The 22,013-nt window shown below is 34.1% G+C and overlaps 1 protein-coding gene across 1 annotated transcript in view; it reads left to right on the top strand.

Moving 5' to 3' along the window:
- Positions 1–22,013, top strand: part of LOC144250931 (lysosomal cholesterol signaling protein-like) — a 47,695-nt gene that overhangs the window by 4,509 nt on the left and 21,173 nt on the right. Inside the window, exons 2-7 of the mRNA XM_077794098.1 lie at positions 6,158–6,654; positions 14,459–14,858; positions 16,574–16,739; positions 17,578–17,733; positions 19,514–19,597; positions 20,214–20,331. Coding sequence (XP_077650224.1) covers positions 6,189–6,654; positions 14,459–14,858; positions 16,574–16,739; positions 17,578–17,733; positions 19,514–19,597; positions 20,214–20,331 — 1,390 coding nt within the window. The 5' untranslated portion in view covers positions 6,158–6,188. The remainder of the gene's footprint in view (positions 1–6,157; positions 6,655–14,458; positions 14,859–16,573; positions 16,740–17,577; positions 17,734–19,513; positions 19,598–20,213; positions 20,332–22,013) is intronic.

The following is a 22,013-nucleotide window of genomic DNA, read 5'->3' as shown; positions in this document are numbered from 1 at the left end:
AAGTATTTCAACTGGAAAAGAACATAGACAGCTCAGCAAGTCTGCTAAGAAACCATGAACAGAACATCCAAGAAATATGGGACAATATCAAAAGACCAAATTTAAGAGTCATTGGGATACAGGAAGGCACAGAGCTCCATACCAGAGGAATACACAGACTATTCAATGAAATAATACGAGAAAACTTCCCAGACTTGAAGAATGAGACAGAATCCCAAATCCTAGAAGCCTACAGGATGCCGAATGTACAAAACCATAAGAGATCCACACCTAGACACATTATAGTGAAGATGTCCAACATACAGAATAAGGAAAGAATTTTAAAAGCTACAAGGGAAAGGAAGCAGATTACATTTAGGGGTAAACCAATTAGGATAACAGCTGATCTCTCAACACAGACTCTGAAAGCTAGAAGATCCTGGAATAACATATTTCAAACACTGAAAGAAAATGGGTTCCAACCAAGAATCATGTATCCGGCAAAATTAAGCTTCAGGTTAGAAGATGAAATTAAAACCTTCCACGATAAACAAAAGTTAAAAGAATTCGCAGCTAGAAAACCATCTCTTCAAAAAATCCTTGGCAAAACATTGCAGGAAGAGGAAATGGAAAATAACATTGAAAACCAACAATGGGAGGTAGGACAGTAAAGGGGGAAAAGTAGTCAAAGAGGATAACAAATCAGGTTTAGTAACATCAACAAACAAATATGGATAGAAATACAAACCATATCTCAATAATAACCCTAAATGTCAATGGCTTAAACTCACCAATTAAGAGACACAGGCTAGTAGAATGGATCACAAAACAAGACCCAACAATATGCTGTCTACAGGAGACGCATCTGATAGGAAAAGATATCCATAGACTGAAGGTGAAAGGTTGGGAAAAATCATACCACTCATATGGACAGCGGAAACAAGCAGGCGTGTCCATACTCATATCTAATAAAATAGATTTCAAGCCAAAGCTAATCAAAAGGGATAAAGAAGGACACTTCATACTGTTCAAGGGAACCATAAACCAACAAGACATAACAATCATAAATATATACGCCCCAAATAATGGTGCAGCGGTGTTCATCAAGCAAACTCTTCTCAAGTTCAAGAGTCTAATAGACCACCATACAATCATCATGGGAGACTTCAACACACCTCTCTCACCACTGGACAGATCTTCCAAACAAAAGTTAAACAAGGAAACTATAGAACTCAACAACACAATTAACAACCTAGACTTAATTGACATATATAGACTATACCACCCAACATCAAGTAGTTACACTTTTTTTTCAGCAGCACATGGAACCTTCTCAAAAATAGACCATATATTATATCACAGGGCAACTCTTAGACAATATAAAGGGGTAGAGATAATACCATGCATCTTATCTGATCATAATGGAATGAAACTGAAAATCAATGATAAAAGAAGAAAGGAAAAATCAAGCATCACTTGGAGAATGAAAAACAGGTTGCTGAGTGACCTATGGGTTATTGAAGACATCAAGGAGGAAATTAAAAAATTCCTAGAGTTAAATGAAAACACGGACACAACATATCGGAATCTATGGGACACATTGAAAGCAGTCCTAAGAGGAAAATTCATTGGTTGGAGTTCATTCCTCAAAAAAGAAAAAAACCAACAAATAAATGATCTCATACTTCATCTCAAAATCCTAGAAAAAGAGGAGCAAAACAACAGCAAAAGAAGTAGAAGGCAAGAAATAATCAAAATCAGAGCTGAAATTAATGAAATTGAAACAAAAGAAACAATTGAAAAAATTGACAAAACTAAAAGCTGGTTCTTTGAAAAAATAAATAAAATTGACAGACCCTTAGCCATGCTAACGAAGAGAAGAAGAGAGAGAACCCAGATTACTAGCATACGGGATGAAAAAGGCAATATCACAACAGACACTTCAGAAATACAGAAGATAATCAGAGACTATTTTGAAGCCTTATACTCCAATAAAATAGAAGATAGTGAAGGCATAGATAAATTCCTTAAGTCTTACGATCTGCCCAGATTGAACCAGGAGGATATAGACAACCTAAACAGACCAATAACAATAGAAGAAATAGAAGAAACCATCAAAAGACTACCAACTAAGAAAAGCCCAGGACTGGATGGGTATACAGCAGAGTTTTACAAAACCTTTAAAGGGGAACTAACACCAATACTTTTCAAGCTATTTCAGGAAATAGAAAAAGAGGGAGAACTTCCAAATTCATTCTACGAGGCCAACATCACCCTGATTCCGAAACCAGACAAAGACACTTCAAAGAAAAAAAACTACAGACCAATATCTCTAATGAACCTTGACGCAAAAATCCTTAATAAAATTCTGGCGAATCGGATTCAAATACATATCAAAAAAATTATACACCATGATCAAGTAGGATTCATCCCTGGGATGCAAGGCTGGTTCAATATACGGAAATCAATAAATGTTATTCACCACATCAATAGACTTAAAAATAAGAACCATATGATAGTCTCGATAGATGCAGAAAAAGCATTCGACAAAGTACAGCATCCCTTTATGTTCAAAACTCTAGAAAAATTAGGGATAACAGGATCATACCTCAACATTGTAAAAGCAATATATGATAAGCCACCGGCCAGCATCATTCTGAATGGAGAAAAATTGAAGGCATTCCCTCTAAGATCTGGTACAAGACAGGGATGCCCTCTCTCGCCACTTCTGTTCAACATAGTCCTCGAAACACTGGCCAGAGCAATTAGACAGACGAAAGAAATTAAAGGGATAAAAATTGGAAAAGAAGAACTTAAATTATCACTATTTGCAGATGATATGATTCTATACCTAGCAGACCCAAAAGGGTCTACAGAGAAGCTATTAGAGCTAATAAATGAATTCAGCAAAGTGGCAGGATATAAGATCAACACGCATAAATCGAAGGCATTCCTGTATATCAGCGACAAATCCTCTGAAACGGAAATGAGGACAACTACTCCATTCACAATATCCCCCCAAAAAATAAAATACTTGGGAATCAACCTAACAAAAGAGGTGAAAGATTTATACAATGAAAATTACAGAACCCTAAAGAAAGATATAGAAGAAGACCTTAGAAGATGGAAAAATATTCCCTGCTCATGGATAGGCAGATCCAACATCATCAAAATGGCGATATTACCAAAAGTTCTCTATAAGTTCAATGCAATGCCAATCAAAATCCCAGCTGCATTTCTTGTAGAAATAGATAAAAGAATCATGAAATTCATATGGAATAATAAAAGACCCAGAATAGCAAAAACAATACTAAGCAGGAAGTGTGAATCAGGCGGTATAGCGATACCAGACTTCAAACTATACTACAGAGCAATAGTAACGAAAACAGCATGGTACTGGTACCAAAACAGGCGGGTGGACCAATGGTACAGAATAGAGGACACAGTAACCAATCCACAAAACTACAACTATCTTATATTTGATAAAGGGGCTAAAAGCATGCAATGGAGGAAGGATTGCATCTTCAACAAATGGTGTTGGGAAAACTGGAAATCCATTTGCACCAAAATGAATCTGAATCCCTATCTCTCGCCATGCACAAAAGTTAACTCAAAATGGATCAAGGAGCTTGATATTAAATCAGAGACATGGCATCTGATAGAAAAAAAAGTTGGTTATGATCTTCATTCTGTGGGATTGGGCTCCAAATTCCTCAATAGGACACCCATAGCGCAAGAGTTAACAACTAGAATCAACAAATGGGACTTACTCAAACTAAAAAGTTTTTTCTCAGCAAAAGAAACAATAAGAGAGATAAACAGGGAGCCTACATCCTGGGAACAAATCTTTACTCCACACACTTCAGATAGAGCCCTAATAACCAGAATATACAAAGAACTCAAAAAATTAGACAATAAGATAACAAATAACCCAATCAATAAATGGGCCAAGGACCTGAACAGACACTTCTCAGAGGAGGACATACAATCAATCAATAAGTACATGAAAAAATGCTCACCATCGCTAGCAGTCAGAGAAATGCAAATCAAAACCACCCTAAGATACCATCTCACCCCAGTAAGATTGGCAGCCATTAGGAAGTCAAACAACAATAAGTGCTGGAGAGGATGCGGGGAAAAGGGTACTCTTGTTCATTGCTGGTGGGACTGCAAATTGGTGCAGCCAATTTGGAAAGCAGTATGGAGAATTCTTGGAAAGCTGGGAATGGAACCACCAATTGACCCAGCTATTCCCCTTCTCGGTCTGTTCCCTAAAGACCTAATAAGAGCATGTTACAGGGACACTGCTACATCGATGTTCATAGCAGCACAATTCACGATAGCAAGATTGTGGAATCAGCCTAGATGCCCTTCAATAGATGAATGGATAAAAAAAATGTGGCATTTATACACAATGGAGTATTACTCTGCATTAAAAAATGACAAAATCATAGAATTTGGAGGGAAGTGGATGGCATTAGAGCAGATTATGATAAGTGAAGCTAGTCAATCTTTAAAAAACAAATACCAAATGACTCCTTTGATATAAGCGGAGGAAATAAGGACAGGGTAGGGACGAAGAGCTTGAGAAGAAGAGTTACATTTACAGGGTTGAGAGGTGGGAGGGAAAGGAAGTGAGAAGGGAAATCGCATGGAAATGGAAGGTGATCCTCAGGGTTATACAAAATGACATATAAGAGGAAAGGAGGGGTAAGACAAGATAATACAAATGGAAGAAATGATTTACAGTAGAAGGGGTAGAGAGAGAAAAGGGGAGGGGAGGGGAGGGGAGGGGAGGGGGATAGGAGAGAATAGGACAGACAGCAGAATACATCAGACATTAGAAAGGCAATATGTCAATCAATGGAAGGGTAACTGATGTGATACAGCAATCTGTATACGGGGTAAAATTGGGAGTTCATAACCCACTTGAATCAAACTGTGAAATATGATGTATTAAGAACTATGTAATGTTTTGAACGACCAACAATAAAAAAAAAAATTCCACAAACTAGAGAATGCCTGAAAGAGAACATTGATCCATGAAAGGTTAGGGAGCTTATTTAAGTACAAGATACTGTTTTAGTGATTCATTAAACAAGAACTTTTTTTTTCAGTGTTTCTTGTGTGCCAGATACTATGCTAGATGTTAGAGACACAGCAGTGAACAAAGACATGCTTAGTTCTTTCTTCTGTTACACTTAATGTCTGGTGAGGGAGACAGACATAAGTTCTATGTCACTCTAATATATAGTATAATTACAAAATGAGAAAAAAGTGGTTAAAGGTAAGGATAATCATTCCATTTGAAAGAGACTTGACTTGGCTAATTAATTATATGGTTTAGGAGGATCGGTAGGTGTTAATTATGTACAGAGTGGTAGACAGGTAGGTAGGGAATGTTTTAGAGTGGTTTTGCATGTGCAAAGTCGCTGTGGTACAAAGGAACTCTTGGGCCAGTCAGTATGTGTAGGTTGATGGAATGCCATCATTTTTTCATAATTTTGTCTTTCATGCTCTCATATTCAATCTAAAGTTATATTTAGCTTTGTTTAATTCACCAGATGTGATCATAAGGACTTTACTTGAATAGGCTCACGTTTTTGTGAGGTATAGACTGTTATTGCCATTTCACAGATTAAGTGAGGCATAGAAAAGTTAAAATTATTGGTTCAAAGTTGATAAGTGATGCTATACTGTATTCTTTTTCCTTATACTCAATTATGATCACACTCTGGAAGGGACTCAGAATGACTCCTTGGTCATCCCCTGATAATTTCTGAAATTTCCAGAGAATCTGGATGCAAGTGGACAACAACAGAGACTCTGTGGATCCCATCTCTTAAATACTAGATACCTCAGTTGTGGATCACTGGAGAGAAGAGCCTCAGGGCATCACTGCAGCTGTAATATTTGTGCATCTTATTTAACATATGTTGGATAGGAATGTAGAGTAGCAATACAAATGTTTGAGCTGACCTACCTTAGAGACTAAAAATGTTAATGTTAGTATCCTCCCCACCTCCACTTTATTTCCATTGTATTTTTCCTTGGTGATCGTTGAAGGAAGTATGTATAATTATTTAACCGTTTAATAAGTAAATAATTCTAAATTTGCAGTATTTCCTTTCAGCTAGAATTCTTCATATTGTTACACTGAATTTTCTTTTCTTTTCAGAGATCTGACCAGAGTTGGAGAGTGAGAGAAAATGGATTCCTTTTCTAATTTGCCTACAGAGAACTCAACCATTGCCATCAATGTATCTGAGACTTCATCTACCACAGTAACACATGGATTCAATTCCACTAATGATTCACCTTCAATGTCAATAACAAGGCTTTTTCCAGCCTTACTAGAATGCTTTGGCATAGTCCTTTGTGGCTACATAGCAGGAAGGGCCAATGTCATAACATCAACACAGGCTAAAGGACTGGGAAATTTTGTCTCCAGATTTGCACTTCCGGCTTTATTATTCAAAAACATGGTTGTACTTAACTTTTCCAATGTAGATTGGGCATTCTTATACAGTATCTTAATTGGCAAAGCTTCTATGTTTTTCATTGTATGTGTATTAACCTTACTGGTTGCCAGTCCTGATAGTCGATTTAGCAAAGCTGGACTCTTCCCTATTTTTGCTACACAAAGTAATGACTTTGCATTGGGATACCCTATAGGTAAGTTCTTTGTTGTTGTTTTTTCAATTTTTAAAAAATTCAGGTGTTTAAGGAGGTAACAAATATAAGGTTTAAATCTAAACATTTGTTAGTAATAGATTCTTATTCTTGAATTTAAGAAATCTTTCATATTTTTATCTTAAGTATATCATAAATTAGGATGGATTGTAATTTTCCCTCAACATAGGAGTTTAAGGATCCTTTAAACACCTACCTAAAATAAATGGTCATATCCTCATAACCTTTGTAAATATTCTTTCTAGTAGTATTCTATTTCTTCTTAAAAATCACATATGAAAGAAATATAATTTCCCAGAAGGGCTCAAATTCTGATTTAAATCATGTAAAGAAAACTTACATTTATATAAAAATAGTCGTTACTAAGTATTAGCATTAGAAATTTATGCTCATTAAGAGTGATATTTTTCCCTTCTTTATTTTTCTTACTATATATATATGTTTGGTTTTACTTTAAAAATTGTTTTGAAGCTTTTATTTTTTTCAAAATTTCAGAGTATTTTCATTGAAGTTAAATTATTATTTAAGAACAGAAATGGTAAGGGTATTTTTATCTTTCCATCTCTTTAAGCAGCCTAATTTTATGTTTCTATATGTGTATGTTTTCCTGAAAAACAATAAATAAACCAAATTGAGATGTTGGGGTATCTTGGAAGGAAACGTACTCTATTTTTCAGAACACTCGGTCACCAAGAAAAAGTACACCTACTAGCTTCTTTTTTATATTTTAAAATTAAAGTTATGTGTATTTTGATCATGAATCGCAATGTGCAGACATGACTTGTATGGATATAGTCATTCATTCACTCGTAAAGCACTGTTATATACCAGTGACTGTGCCTGCTGCTAAGAATACCCCTGTAAACAAATAAGTAGTGTAGAGGCACAGGAATGAGAAGATGCCATTTGAGACAAGGTGGTCAGTTAAGGTTTATTTGATGACATCTTCTGAGCAGAAATGTGATTGGAATTTTAAAGTATACAACTGAAATCTACCATTAGCTTTTTAAAAAAAATTTATTTTTATGGGTGTGGACACAATACCTTTATTTTTATGTAGTGCTGAGGATCGAACCTGGGTCCCACCCATGTTAGGCAAGCGCTCTACCGCTGAGCCATGATCCCAGCCCCTCTACCATTAACTTTTAAGTTTCTTATCTATTCATTTCATCCTCTCTTCACACCCCCAATTTATTTCACCACTGGTACCAAAAAGACTCTAGTGAACTATACTTCATACCTTTTTCCACCTTTGACCTTTCTCTATCTCACTTACCCAAAATTTAAAAATACCAAAGAAATCAAATCATGAGTAAAGCAGGAGGCTTAGTAGATGGAAAACTAGAATCTTAGGTAACTGAGCTATAAATAGTAACAAACTAAATAGGTGTTCCTTTAAGGTTATTGAATTTTAAAGGAAAAGATTTTTGGAAATAGAAGATCGAGGAGTTAATGTGTTTGACCATTTCCTTAGAACTAATAACAGATTAGTCAATATATTTATGATATAAGAAATTCAGAAGTGGCTCAGTACCATGGTTTATATATTTAATAAATATTGCTTATCTTACTTTGACATCAATTAGAAGTATATTAGTTTCATATAATCTCATAGATTAGTAAACCCATAACTAAACAAAACTAACATTTGTAACTTTGTAGTTTACAGAGTACTTTCTTACACTTATCTCATTTGAATAGGGCAGATACTATTATCCTCATTTTCAAATAAGGAGATAAGCTTACAGAGATTGTTTTATTCCAGGTCACACAGCTAACAGGTGACTGAGATCCAAACCTAAGTTTTCTGATTCTAAGTCCTGGGCATTCTCTTATGCCACATAGTTATATAACATGCCAAGTTTATCTCAGAACACCCAACCAGCCCTTGTTATACATTATTTTCAGAAAGAATCAAAATTCTTTGTCCCTATAGTATTCCTAAATTTTCCATGAAATGAGCAGTAATGAAAAAAAGATCTATTAGATGAATTAATCAAATTTTTTATCAAGGCAGAATATCTAAATAAAGAATATAACCAGCCATTCTCATCCTGCTCTTCTTGTGTCCCATGTTGTTTTAGTGAATCTTGTAATAATCATGTTGGGCATGTGCTTGCCCAAATTTCTTTGATGTGTATGCCAATTTTGGGTTGCAATTTTTGTATTTTATTTTATTTTTTTTTACTCCCAAATAATAAGAACTCTTGTAACATTAGGTTGTAGTCTATAATTTTACTAAAACCCAATAACATAGACAACTTTCTCATATGCCTTCAGATTGGAAAATGTGATACTGAACTATATAGACATATATCTGCTCCTGGGTGAGGTTGTTTATTATTTCTGCCTGTGTCCATCTGCCTTTTGGCCTTGTACAGGGTGAACAGAGAAGCCTCTCCAGAGAGAAGACCTTTCTGTTTGTTCTGTAGCCTCTCCCAAGAATTCCCACTCTCTTGTTCACAGAGGAGCATCAATTGGGAGTTCTAAAAAGATGTCCTTTTTAAGACATTTATTCCATATCTGTCCAATTTATAGGTGACTTGAAAAATGCTAGCAAGGAAAAGGCAGATAAGTTAATGAATAAAGAAAAAGGGTAGTCACATTTGCTTTTTTGAATACCATGACATTTATAATGGTCTATAAAATTACATTAAAGTGATTTTTCTTTTTTACTCAAGTGACAGAATAGTGCATTATGACAGACTTTTTAAAAAGCTCACTGTTTTTTATAACAATTATTTTCAAAAGTACTTTAAAAATCCAAGTGTAGAAGAAACCAAGAATCTACCAAGGTGAAATGTTGATTTCAGCAAATCAGAATGGTTCCCTGCCTCTGTCATTAAAAGATACTAATAGGGCATAGTTAAGTCCTATAATTTATTCTTCAAACAATGCTGATAGCATAAGTACCCTGACTAATCATAATTATGCCCTAGTGCTTGAGCTGTAAACAGAAAGGAAATGAAGCATTTAACTATATGCCATTATATAATAGAATGATCTTGTCAGAGTCTTTGTGTTATTTGCTAGAGATTGAAACCCTGCAGGAATCAAAATAGGAGCCACAGTAGGTGGCTAATTTTATCTCTTAGTTCTTCAAAGCTATATAATAAGTCCTCATAATGGGATTCCTCCCTCCCTCCACGAGCCTTATTTATAAGCATTAATTAATTAGAACTTAATAGTTGATATAATGATTATAAATCTAATTTTAGTTACTGTAGGTTTCCATGTTCATATGTAATTTCTTTTCAGATTTAGAAACCATCTTCAGATTGATAACAGAAAAGCAATGCCAATTTATAGATAAAGATATAATGTTAAATAATTATGCAAGTGAATGGCTGACATAGACTAAAATTCCCATGTTGAACCCTATTCTTCTAGTAATTTAATAAGCATCTAATTACAATTTTTGCTCCCCCACTAGACTATACTTCTTTTGCCTTTGAACACTTGTTCAGCTGAGCTTAAAAACCCCAATTGTAACTAGCTTGTAAATATTCATAGTGTTAAAAAATACTTATAGGATTTCAGTTTGGAGGAATAAGTTCAAGAGATGCATTGTAAAACATGGTGACTACAGTTAATGTCTTATATTTTTTTTAAATTGCTAAGAGTAGATTATAAGTGTTTTTATAACAAAAATGATAAGTATGTGATTAGCTCCATTTAGCCATTCCCCAATGTATACAAACAACATGTACAAATAATTGTTTAATTTTTATTTGTCAATTAAAAAATAGATTTTCTAAAAGCAAAAACAGCTGGGCACATTGGCACATGTTCATAACACCAGTTACGTGTGAGTCTAAGGAGGTTTGCAAGTTGAGGCTAGCCTCAATAACTTAATGAGACCCTCTCTCAAAAACAGGCTGGGGAATGTAGGTCAGTGGTAGAATGCCCCTGGGTTCAATCTGAAGAACTCCTCCCAACACACACAAAAGCAAAAAACATGAAAAACTGATCTAAAAAGAAATGGATTAATTGATGTTGATTAGATAAAAAATTATTGTGTGTTACAAAATACATTTTTGCTAGTCTGAAAACTTTAGCATTCATTGATGGGAAGTTAATCCCACTCAGCAAGTATTTTCAGATTTGTTCAGCACTGTGCTGGGGACTGTGGGTCATAAAATGATGCCTTTAAGGAACTTAGAATTTGCCAAGGTGGTACTAATATGGAACAAAATACCATAGCATTCCAGTGGAGAGATTATTGATGTAAACTGAAGACTTGGTGGAAGAAGTAGCATGAGAGACTGGCCTTAAATAGCAGCCAAGACTCAGGACTAAGAAAGGAAAAAGAGGGTGCTGGGTGCAGTTGTATGTAACCCCAGTGACTAAGGAGGCTGAGGTAGGTGAATTCCAAATTCAGTTGTGGCAACTGGGGTGTTTATGTCAAAAGAGGTTTTTTTTTGTTTTGTTTTGTTTTGTTCTTTAATTATTTATTCTAATTTGTTATACATGGTGGCAGAATGCAATTCATTTCATATTACACATATGGCTCAGTTGGTAGAGTGCTTGCCTCGCATGCACAAGGCCCTGGGTTCAATCCCCAGCACCACAAAAAAAAAAAGGCTTTATAGTTGTTGTTTTTTTAAACATTTATTTTTTAGGTGTCGATGGACACAATGCCTTTATTTTTTATGTGGTGCTGAGGATCAAACCCGGGTCCCGTCTGTACTAGGCAAGTTCTCTACCGCTGAGCCACAATCCCAACCCTATAGTTCTTCTTGTGGACAGTGAGAACCGTGGGATAATGTTGACTTTTGACAGTTATGATTTGTTAGCAGTAAATAAAATTGATGAAGGGAGTAATTGAAAAAATCCAAAATAATGTATTTTAGTAATACATTAGGTAGTCTAATTTTGAGACTTCTAACTAGTAACAGTAGTAAGAATCAAGCAGAGAAAATAAAGAAGATCCTGCCAAAGAAGAAAGTAAACACGGTGGTTCCTCTAATCTGCCAGGAATATGTTCCAGGACCCCTAGTGGATGCCTGAAACTGAGGGTACCAATGTTTTAATCCTATACACACATACCTACCTAAAAGAAAATTAAATTTATAAATTAGGCACAGTAAGAGATTAACTATAATAACTAACAATAAAGAACAATCATAATAATATTCTTCTGAAATAAAAGTCATGTGAATATAGTCTCTCTTTTCTTTCAGAATATCTCATCCTACCACATACTCACCCTTCTTGTTGTTGACCTCAGGTTACTGAACCTGAGGAAAGCAAAAACACTGTTTGATGATTGGGCAGCCTTAGGTAATAAAACTGGTTGCTCAAAGTTGCATTGAGCTCCTAAAACAATCAGAATCTCTTATGTGATGAGGACTACTAATGTACCAGGAAAGTAAATTTCAGAAAAAGGTCATTAATATAAGTGGCTTTGAGTAGATCATACAACTGTAAGTTGTTAGAGGAAACACCTTTGCATTGTAGTGTGCCTGCTTAGGGAAAATTCTTATACTCAGATTTAAAACAAGACATTTCCAAAATATCCATTCAAGTTAAAAACTGAGTGGTGAGCAGGTATCTTTCTCTTAGCGATAGAATGTTTAATTAGAAGTAAAATGAACCTTATGAATCATGAAAGAAAACCACTAAGAGTTATAAAGCTAGCATAATTTAGAATTCAGTGAAAATTATGAAACTTTATATAATCAAATATCTTTTAACTTCTTCATTTTGGAGATATAATAGAACTTCCTATGTGCTTTGCTGAAAAATGCGGGGTGGGGGTGAATTTTATACAAAGAAGATTTTGGCTAATGAGAGCAAGGTGAACTTCTAAAGGTTATATAATCTAGTTACATAACTTTAACGGGTCATGCACATGATATTAACTGAACTTATGTATCCCGAGTAAGTAAACAACTATGTTTTCCTGCCGGTGTCACTTTATCTTAATATAAACAGAGAAACCTAATCTTTACATTTTTCCACAAGATTGAGTCTCTCCTTGGCGACTGGCTGTCCACGTTTTATCTTTTTCAATTTCAATTCTGTATCAGTTTTTCTATTTGGGACCTACTGCCAAAAATGTGCCCACAGACCAAGTTATTTATTCCATGACTCTAAATTGCCCTAATAATCTCAGACCAGGCCACCAACCCTTAACTCCTCCAGGAAACTGTTAGAAGTCAGATCCAATCCACTTAACTCCCTCCAAGGAAACACATCTTATATAGTATCAGATTCTAAAGTCATCATGGATACTCAAACCCTTGGGAAAATTCCTTAAAATTACCTATAATACACAGCACACATACTTTGTCTTATTCTATTTCCTATAACTCTAACATAGCCAGACTTTTTTCTTGAGCCTTATTGTTCTTTAATGAACAAAAGGTGAAATAATTAGTTTGTACTTGAGAACATGCTATATGAGAAAAAAAGATTTTGTTTTCCCAAGAAGGTATAGTTGAATGTGTATTTATCAAACGTACATTTATGTAACTCCACTTCATTACTCTCACAAACGTTTGTTAGATCCAACTTTCTGTCCCTACTTGCTTAGTGTCTTCACAGGTTTTCAGTATTCATTGCCTTTCATTCCCTCTCAAATGGAGGATACTCATTACCCCATAGCCTACATACCACCTGAGCCAGAGGTAGGTGAGACTGGCATCCTCACCTGGCTAGCTGCCGTGAACCACTGCTAATCCATTGCTCCCTACTCTGTTGTTGACAACTATTTTGAAGTTCATGCTATCTGTCCAGTCTGTTCATCCTCATTGCTTTCATCTTCTGACTTCATTCTAGCCATCTCCCCTCATTCATTGAAGACTTTACTGTCCTGCTTGCTGTCATCTTCTTTGTCCTAAGTCCTGCTGTTCTCTTGTTTGACTTTAGCATCCTTGTGAACTTCCCATCAAATTCTCTGCCCTCTAGATCCCTTGGCCTCCTCATCTCTAATGATAACTTTACTCCTTGTCAGTGAACAACTCCCGTGGCCACTTTCTGGACCTAGTGATCTGGAAAATATTAAACTCAACACACTATCTGACCTATTCTGAATCCTATACTTCCAACTGCACTTAATTCTCGAGCTTCATAAGGGCCTCCAGTCCCTGACCTCTCTACTTTCAGTCAGTCACCTCCCATCTTTACTTCTTTTCCTATACAGTGTGGACTCCATTACTTCAGTGCTCATTTTTAGTTCCTTTTCTCTACACCTTCCTCAGTCCTCTGAAATCTGACTTATGCCTCATGACTCCAATGAAGCTGCTCTCTCCAGGGATACAGTCAATCACTTTGTTGCTATTACTACTTAAACATTTAGTTTGATACTAGATTTTTATTTTTATTGTTTCTTTTAAAACTTACAGTTCTGCCTTTTTTATGTTTGTTTTTGAAGACTAATCTTAGATCCTAGATAGTAAAAATTAATTATGTTTTACTAAAAATAATTTTAGGGGGCTGGGGTTGTAGCTCAGCGGTAGAGCACTTGCCTAGCATGTGCGAGGCCCTAGGTTTGATCCTCATAACCACATGAAAATAAATAAATAAAATAAAGGTATTGTGTCCAACTACAACTAAAAAATAAATATTAAAAAAAAATTTAGGTTATCATTTTGTAAACTAGATTGCATTTAGTATAATAATTTTTTATTACTAAAATTGACTTTTCAAAAAATAGGATAATGAGGTCATTTGGAACTCTTTAGATAACTTTGCAATATGCTAAAATTAAACAGAAAATGTTATTTGCATATTTATATATTTCTATGGTAATCATTTTAAGATCAATATTCTTGTTTTGCAGTTGAAGCTTTATATCAAACTACATACCCAGAATATCTTCAGTACATTTATTTGGTGGCACCAATATCTCTTATGATGTTAAACCCAATTGGGTTTATCTTCTGTGAAATCCAGAAGTGGAAAGATTCTCAAAATGCTTCTCAAAACAAAGTAAAAATTGTGGGACTTGGATTCCTGCGTGTATTACAGAACCCAATAGTATTTATGGTCTTCATTGGCATTGCCTTAAATTTTATTCTTGATAAAAAGGTGCCTGTATATATGAAAAATTTTCTTGATGGACTTGCAAATTCTTTTTCTGGAGCAGCCCTATTTTATCTTGGTCTTACAATGGTAGGAAAAATAAGGAGACTGAAGAAGTCAGCATTTGTTGTACCAATTCTTCTCATCACAGCTAAACTGTAAGTTTCACTTATTTAACTTGGGAATTATACTTTGTAAAAACCTTGTTTAACCAATTCATTAGGATGTGTCTGAAATTATTTTTTTCCTTTGACTATTAATCCTTCCTTATAGAATAGTTGTGATTTAAAGGAGAATGGAATATTGGTGCATTTTGAAAAATGGTCTTTCATTTCCTTATTCCATGTAGGCTATTCTTTGCATTTTACTGTCAGATATTAATAACTGTTTCCCTTTAGCTTTTTTATCCTGCTTTTATATAGTTTGTTAATTGTCTCTTAATGTCCTAGTTAGATCTTATTTTTCAAGAAATTTTGCAGGATTTCTGAATCTATTAAAATCCTAAAGGAAGAGGCATCCTAGTTATGTAAGAACAATAATTTTTAACAAATTTTTTTCATGAATTTGGGAAAATATTCTGTAATTCTGAGTTTGAATGAACTTTCTAAATAGAGATGTTGATGAATATTATTGGATATCTGATCCTAACCTGTCAAAAAGTTCTTCTTAGCTTCTTAGTTTTCAATTTATGTGTATCATTAGCCATGAAGTCACACTTCATGGTGCAGGTGACATAATTTGACTACAATATTAACTCAGAGTACTTGAGGCATACTTAACTATGGGACTCAGCTCTTGTATAGGCAGTTAAGTTCATGAAAGTGGTGCAATAAGATATGTATTTATATTTGCAAACTAAAGTTCTGAAAATCATTTACACTGCTGTTATGCTCCTCAGAAACAAAGTATTAAATAAAATTGTCACAGTAATAAATATTGTTCTAATGATAACAGTATTATCAACTTCAACTTAAAAGTAGAATTTAACTAGTCCAATTAAATTTTTTTCTAGTTAAATTCTTATTAAGTATATGTATTTTTTTCAATTAAAAAATTAAATGAGTAGTTCTTTATTTCATCCTGGAGCTTCTCTCTGGGTGCTGCTATAACAATGTTATCAACCTCAGTCTTGCTGTTTTCTTAAAGGAGAACCCAATTATTTTAGTCACTGGTTTTATGCTCTTCAATGAAATCTTAAAAGAATTTTTTTAATAATTTATTCTTCACCAGATCTGTGTTTCATTAATTTTTCTGCTCTACTTCAGTTGTTTGAGTTCCTTTTGCTGAATGTACATAATACACACATACACACACACACACACACACACACACACACACACACAAAGAATCAATTGTAAGATACGTATTTTTTCTACTGGTTTTAGAATTTAATCAAGCAGTGTTATTACCATTTAAACTCCCAATCATTTAATAGAATTCAGGTTATTTTCCAAAAAGTAATTTAGTTATTTTCTTAATATTTTGTTTATTTAGTTATTTTCTTAAAAGAAGTTCTTCCCCAAAATGATCAGGTTTTTTTCTTCTAATATTTCAGTGAACCAATAGAGTAAGGAAGATAGCAGCTATAATTGCAAGTTTTACTAATATTTTTTGGTATAGAAATAATGTTTTCCCCTCATCCCAACGTTTGAAGTATTTACAGAATGTTGTAACTCTTGAAATGGTTCCAATATGAATTCTTAATTCTTTCAATAAAATGTTCATAAGTAGGCATACATAGAATATGTGCAAATAGATACAACTCTGGGAAAGAACAGAAAAATAACCTAATGCCAGTTCACTAGCGCAATCTACTATTGAGGGATAAGCATACCTTGATACCAAGTAAATTATGCATTTCTTCTTTCTTCAGCTTGGTGCTGCCACTTCTGTGCAGAGAAATGGTGGAACTCTTGGACAAGGGTGACAGTGTAGTGAATCACACAAGTTTATCAAATTATGCATTTTTGTATGGTGTCTTCCCTGTAGCACCAGGAGTGGCTATCTTTGCTACACAGTTCAACATGGAAGTAGAGATTGTATGTATATACTACTTTCTAAGTTTGATTGAAATCCAGAAAGCAACATTCTTTCTATGATAATTTGATATCTCTAAGCTACCTCATTTTAAATAAGGAGGTATTGTGTAACATTATGTAACAATAGTTATTTAATCCAGGGTCTTTAGTCATCCTTGCTTTCTTACTGTTCTTTTTTAGTTTCAAGTATTCTGTTTCCATACTTATACTTAATCCTGAAAGTTATTTAAAGAAGGGTAGCTTTGGAAATTCTGAGGAAAAAAATATATTTTATTCATGATAATTTATCACCAGATACAAAATACCACATAACCTATAGCAGTAAATATCTAAAATTAATTAACATCAAATTATCAGTGTCTAAGAGTATTGTGTCTACAGCATCAAAGATTTTGAAATATGAAAGAACTGAATTATTTATTGAAGGTCAATTCTACTATATAATCTGAAGAATGTATGTGTGGTTATTTTTCTCTTTGCAAATTGCTTTTTTTGTCCTATATTTTATGAAATAGTATGTAAGGAAACTATTCATGAGTTTAATTATATCATTAAAAGGATCACTTTTAGAACCTAAAAATAACAATGGAATTTCTAGTACTTGTGATACAAATATTGATTTAACCTAGGTTAGAAGAGGGACCAAGGGAACTTACCTATGGTTTCTTTTAAAGACTTTCAGAAAGGTAAAATATGTTATTAGACAATATGCTGGATTCTATAATATCTTTTTACTGATTTATTTTTATTTCAGAAACCTTTAGTGTGTTGTGGGTATTTAAAGTTTAAAGTAATTGAATGAGATCATGACTCCTCAATTTGATCTATTTTTTTACAGATAACCTCAGGGATGGTAATAAGCACATTTGTGTCAGCTCCAATTATGTATGTTTCTGCCTGGTTATTGACCTTTCCCACTATGGACCCTAAGCCATTGGCATATGCCATCCAGAATGTTAGTTTCGATATAAGTATTATCAGCCTAGTCTCCTTGGTAAGTATGTTTCAGTGTAAAATTGAATGGAAACCATAGAACAAGTTTGAAAATAGCTTAGTAATAGAAAAAAGATTTAAAAATTAGTTTCTTAGAAAATAAAATAAAGTTAAAGCCTGCCCATAAAATGGAATATCAACCTTTCAATTAAATGAGTTTTGTCTTTTCATTTGGGAGAGTTGTAAGAGTAGACAAGGTGTGAGATTTAGTCAGACCTGGATTTGACTCCTGACCCTATCACAAATTAGCTGTGTATCCCTGGAAAGTTAACTTAATCTCTCTAAGCTTTAGTTTTCACAGCTATAAAAGAAAGATAATAATTTCACATATCTCCATGGGTTGTTTAAGGAATAAATGAGATAATAAATGTGATAAACATGCTGTGAATGACGACTTACCATATAAATACTAGCTGTTGTAGAATCATGAGGTCAGAAGAGATCTTTGGGGCCCTGTTCAATTGCCGATTTTATGTTAGTGACAATTTAGATTACTATTCAAATTGGATATATCTAGTTCAACTTAAATAATTAAGCATTTGACAACTACAATATCTTGTAGATCAACTTGCCTCTTAAATTCAAGCAATATTTTCAATGATAAAGGGGGTGGGGTGGGGATGAATATGTATATTGGCAACAAATAAATGTATGGCTAACATAGTTTTTAATAAATTTGACATGTCACATATTGTAAAATCTATGCCCACTGAGAAGAGAATGGTGATATAAAATCTATTGGCAATGATGGGAGAAAGAAGGAAATTGACTAGCCTACTTACTTGGCCACTATGTGGATAGAATAGAAACCCAGACCTGGGACTCAGGGCATAGCCCAGTGGTAGAGCATGTAGTTAGCATGTATAAGGCTCTGGGTCAATCCCCAGAACAACAAAGAAAAGAAACCTAATCCTTTTAAATATGAAAAATGCAAGATGATAATTCTCAGTATAGATAGTCTGTTTAAAGAAAGACAGCTTAGAATTTTGAATTTAGCTACCTTATCAGCCAGTGTGGTAGAAATAAAAAAGGGAAAACTTAGGATCTTATATTATTATTATTATTATTATTATTATTATTATTATTATTATTATTATTATTATTATATCTCCACTAAAACTTCTTTCCCAAATAATTGGCTGTGACCCAGTGTCCCCTCTCAGCCATGGAAGATAGGCATAGTTAGAACATGGCTCTAGTCAAAGCATTAGTTTTTAAAGATCACGTAATTTTAAGATGGTTAATTACTATGGGAGATTCCCATGCTTTTCATTTTATTTTTGATGTAGTTATTTACCTTAATACTCTATTTGGTACTAGGTAAAGAAAATAACATTGGAATTTCTTTCTGAACTAAGATAAAGAAGTTTTTGTTTGTTTGTTTGTTTGTTTGTTTGTTTTGTACCAGGGCTTGAATCCAGGGGCACTACCAGTGACTTACATCCCCAGCCCTTTTTTGTTTTGAGACAGGGTCTCACTAAGTTGCTTAGGGCCTCGAAAAATTGCTGAGGCTGGCTTTGAACATGCAATCCTCCTGCCTCAGCCTCATATAACTAGTTGCTGGGATCACAGGTATGCGCCACTGTGCCTTGATAAGAGGATTCTTTAAAGATAATCATCCCAGGGCTGGTGATGTAGCTCAGTGTAATACTTGCCTACTTTGCATGAGGCCCTGGGTTTGAGCCCCAATGCCACCAAAAAAGAGTTAATCAATATGTTATTTAATAAGTAATTTTAAATATTTAGAAACATGAATAACTTTTGAAACTTTTGTCTTCAAGATCTGGTCTCTGGCTATTCTTCTCTTGAGTAAAAAATATAAGCAGCTTCCTCATATACTTACAACCAATTTACTCATTGCTCAGGTTAGTATATCTATAGATATTTAGAATTTTTCAGGGCTATTCTACTGCTCCTGAGAAAATTAATGTTAGGTTTTTCCAGTTATAAAGTCATAAATACTATTAAATATGATCAATTAAATTTGATCATAATTAGTTTATGCCTAATATATTAAATATTGCAATAGGCCTTGAACTTTCAGTTGAGGCTAATAATAGCATTTGATAATAACTTTGAGTTATTAATAGAATCAATTGAATCATTAAAATCTGAACTCTCACAGTTTTACTTTTCTAGTTAGATCTTTGCATGTCACAAATCATAATGGAAAGAAATTTAGCATTTTCTATATAAATCATTACTAAATTTAAGGTTAGTATTTAGAATATATTCATTATCAGTTTCAGTTAAACATGTACATTGTTAAAGGCTCTATATACAGAAGTTTTTATTACAAAGCTTGAATTTTTCATATAACTAGTTGATAATTGGTCAGAAATAATTTACAATGAATAATTATATTTGCTGTGAATAAAACTTATACAAATATAGTTGATTCAATAGCTATTTTCTATAATAATGTTGAATCGTACGATTTGCTTAGCTATTTACAAAGTCTTTTAATAATTCTTTCTTTAGTCTATTGTCTGTGCTGGAATGATGATATGGAATTTCGTTAAAGAAAAAAATTTTGTTGGACAAATTTTGGTGTTTGTTCTATTGTACAGCTCCCTGTATAGCACCTACCTGTGGACAGGTAAGTTGATCATGAATGGATGGATATTGAGGTGTGCTTCCCCTTCCCCCATGTTTAAAAGGCCTCAGCTTCTAGTGATCTACTTGAAGTCTGGTAGCACAGGATCAGGGCCTTCATTCAAGCAGATATGCCCACTAATATGAGCAGTCTACAAAGCTGGTTTCTGTTTCCTAATGTACTCTATTTCTCCCTGGGCTCAGAGCCTTTTCCAATAGCATGGCCCTGTTTCTTGGAGTCTTTGGCTGTATCTAGGCCACTATCAGCACAGCTCCCCTTTGGAGACACCAAGGGGCAGGTGCTGAAGGCAGGTGGAGAAAGTAGAGAAAGAACAGAGGTGTGTGTATCTCAGAGCTTATTACTAGAATCCCATTGACCTGCAAAATTGTGGCTCTGATTTATGCAAATTAATTGCCTTTTGGAGTCTTAGTTTCTTCACCTGTAAATCTGGGTTATAGTATTTTACAATTATTTTGAGGATGAAACAAAAGTATGGATATTTATGTCTGCTGGGTGCTAAGTGCTCAATAAATGGACCTATATTAATTATTAAATAGAAGAACAAGAAAAGTAGGAGAATAAAAGAATGTGGAAATATGAGTCAATAAGACTGTTTCTCATCTCAACTGGCTCCAGAAGGGTATTTAAAGTGTTTAAGCACATTGCTATTCTTAAGTATAACATTTATTTGGATGCCAGCATTTTGGTTGTGTATTAAAAGTTCTGTCTGGCTATTTTGTGTTAATACCACAAATTTGAACCTGTAAAATTGTACATAAAAGGAAATTGCATAATGGTTAAGAAGAAAGTGTCAGAAAGAGGCTTCCAAGGACAGACCTTTGGTTTCATGCCTTCAGGATCAAATGCAGGTCCCATCCAAGTTAACAGTCTTTTGAAGTGAAGCAACAATGAGGTGAGGAATTGTAGAATGAAAAATTCAGTACAAACAGAAGATAGTTTGTACTTCTTAGAGAGAAGTACACCTTGCATGAGTTTTCATGAAATGTCAAACTAAAAGAGCCTATCGACTATACTTGCAAATATAGAAGCATCAACCTGATCTCTAATACCTAGGTTAATTTAGGTAAAATTTAGGATGAGAATAAGAATAGCAAATAAATCAATATGTTAAAAAATTCCCAATTCTCTCTGAAACCTTCTTCAAGTATGCATGTTAAAATTTATCCCAAGAAATTATTCTGAATTCCCTGACCCTGAAGAGGTGCCCTTTAACCTTCAGATTATTATGATATTACAGAATTTTAGATCCCAAAGTGTATATTTTACTATATATTTTTTTAGTGGTAGTTGGACACAATACCTTTATTTTATGTGGTGCTGAGGATCGAACCCAGCACCTCACATGTACTAGGCGAGCACTCTACTGCTGAGCCATAACCCCAACCCCCCCAAAGTATATTTTTAAATCTACTGTTCCGTTATTTTCAATTTTATTCATTTGCATACCATTCTCACAATTTTTGCCCTGTCTACATACCACATTTTTTTCTTCTTAAAGTCAACTTATTTTTTTAGTTCAATCAATTGAGCTTTATGTCAATGAAATCTCAGATTTCATATGCTAATTACAATTTTTCAAATGCTCATTAAATGCATAGCTAGTCAAAAAATCTCCATCTTCCTGCTGCTTTAGTTTAAACCCTTCATTTTGCAAATTAGGAAAA

The sequence above is a fragment of the Urocitellus parryii genome, chromosome Y, assembly GCF_045843805.1.
Source record: "Urocitellus parryii isolate mUroPar1 chromosome Y, mUroPar1.hap1, whole genome shotgun sequence".
NCBI classification, from domain to species: domain Eukaryota; kingdom Metazoa; phylum Chordata; class Mammalia; order Rodentia; family Sciuridae; genus Urocitellus; species Urocitellus parryii.
Note: the sequence above shows the minus strand (reverse complement) of the source record. Positions and strands in the feature narration are given on the sequence as shown.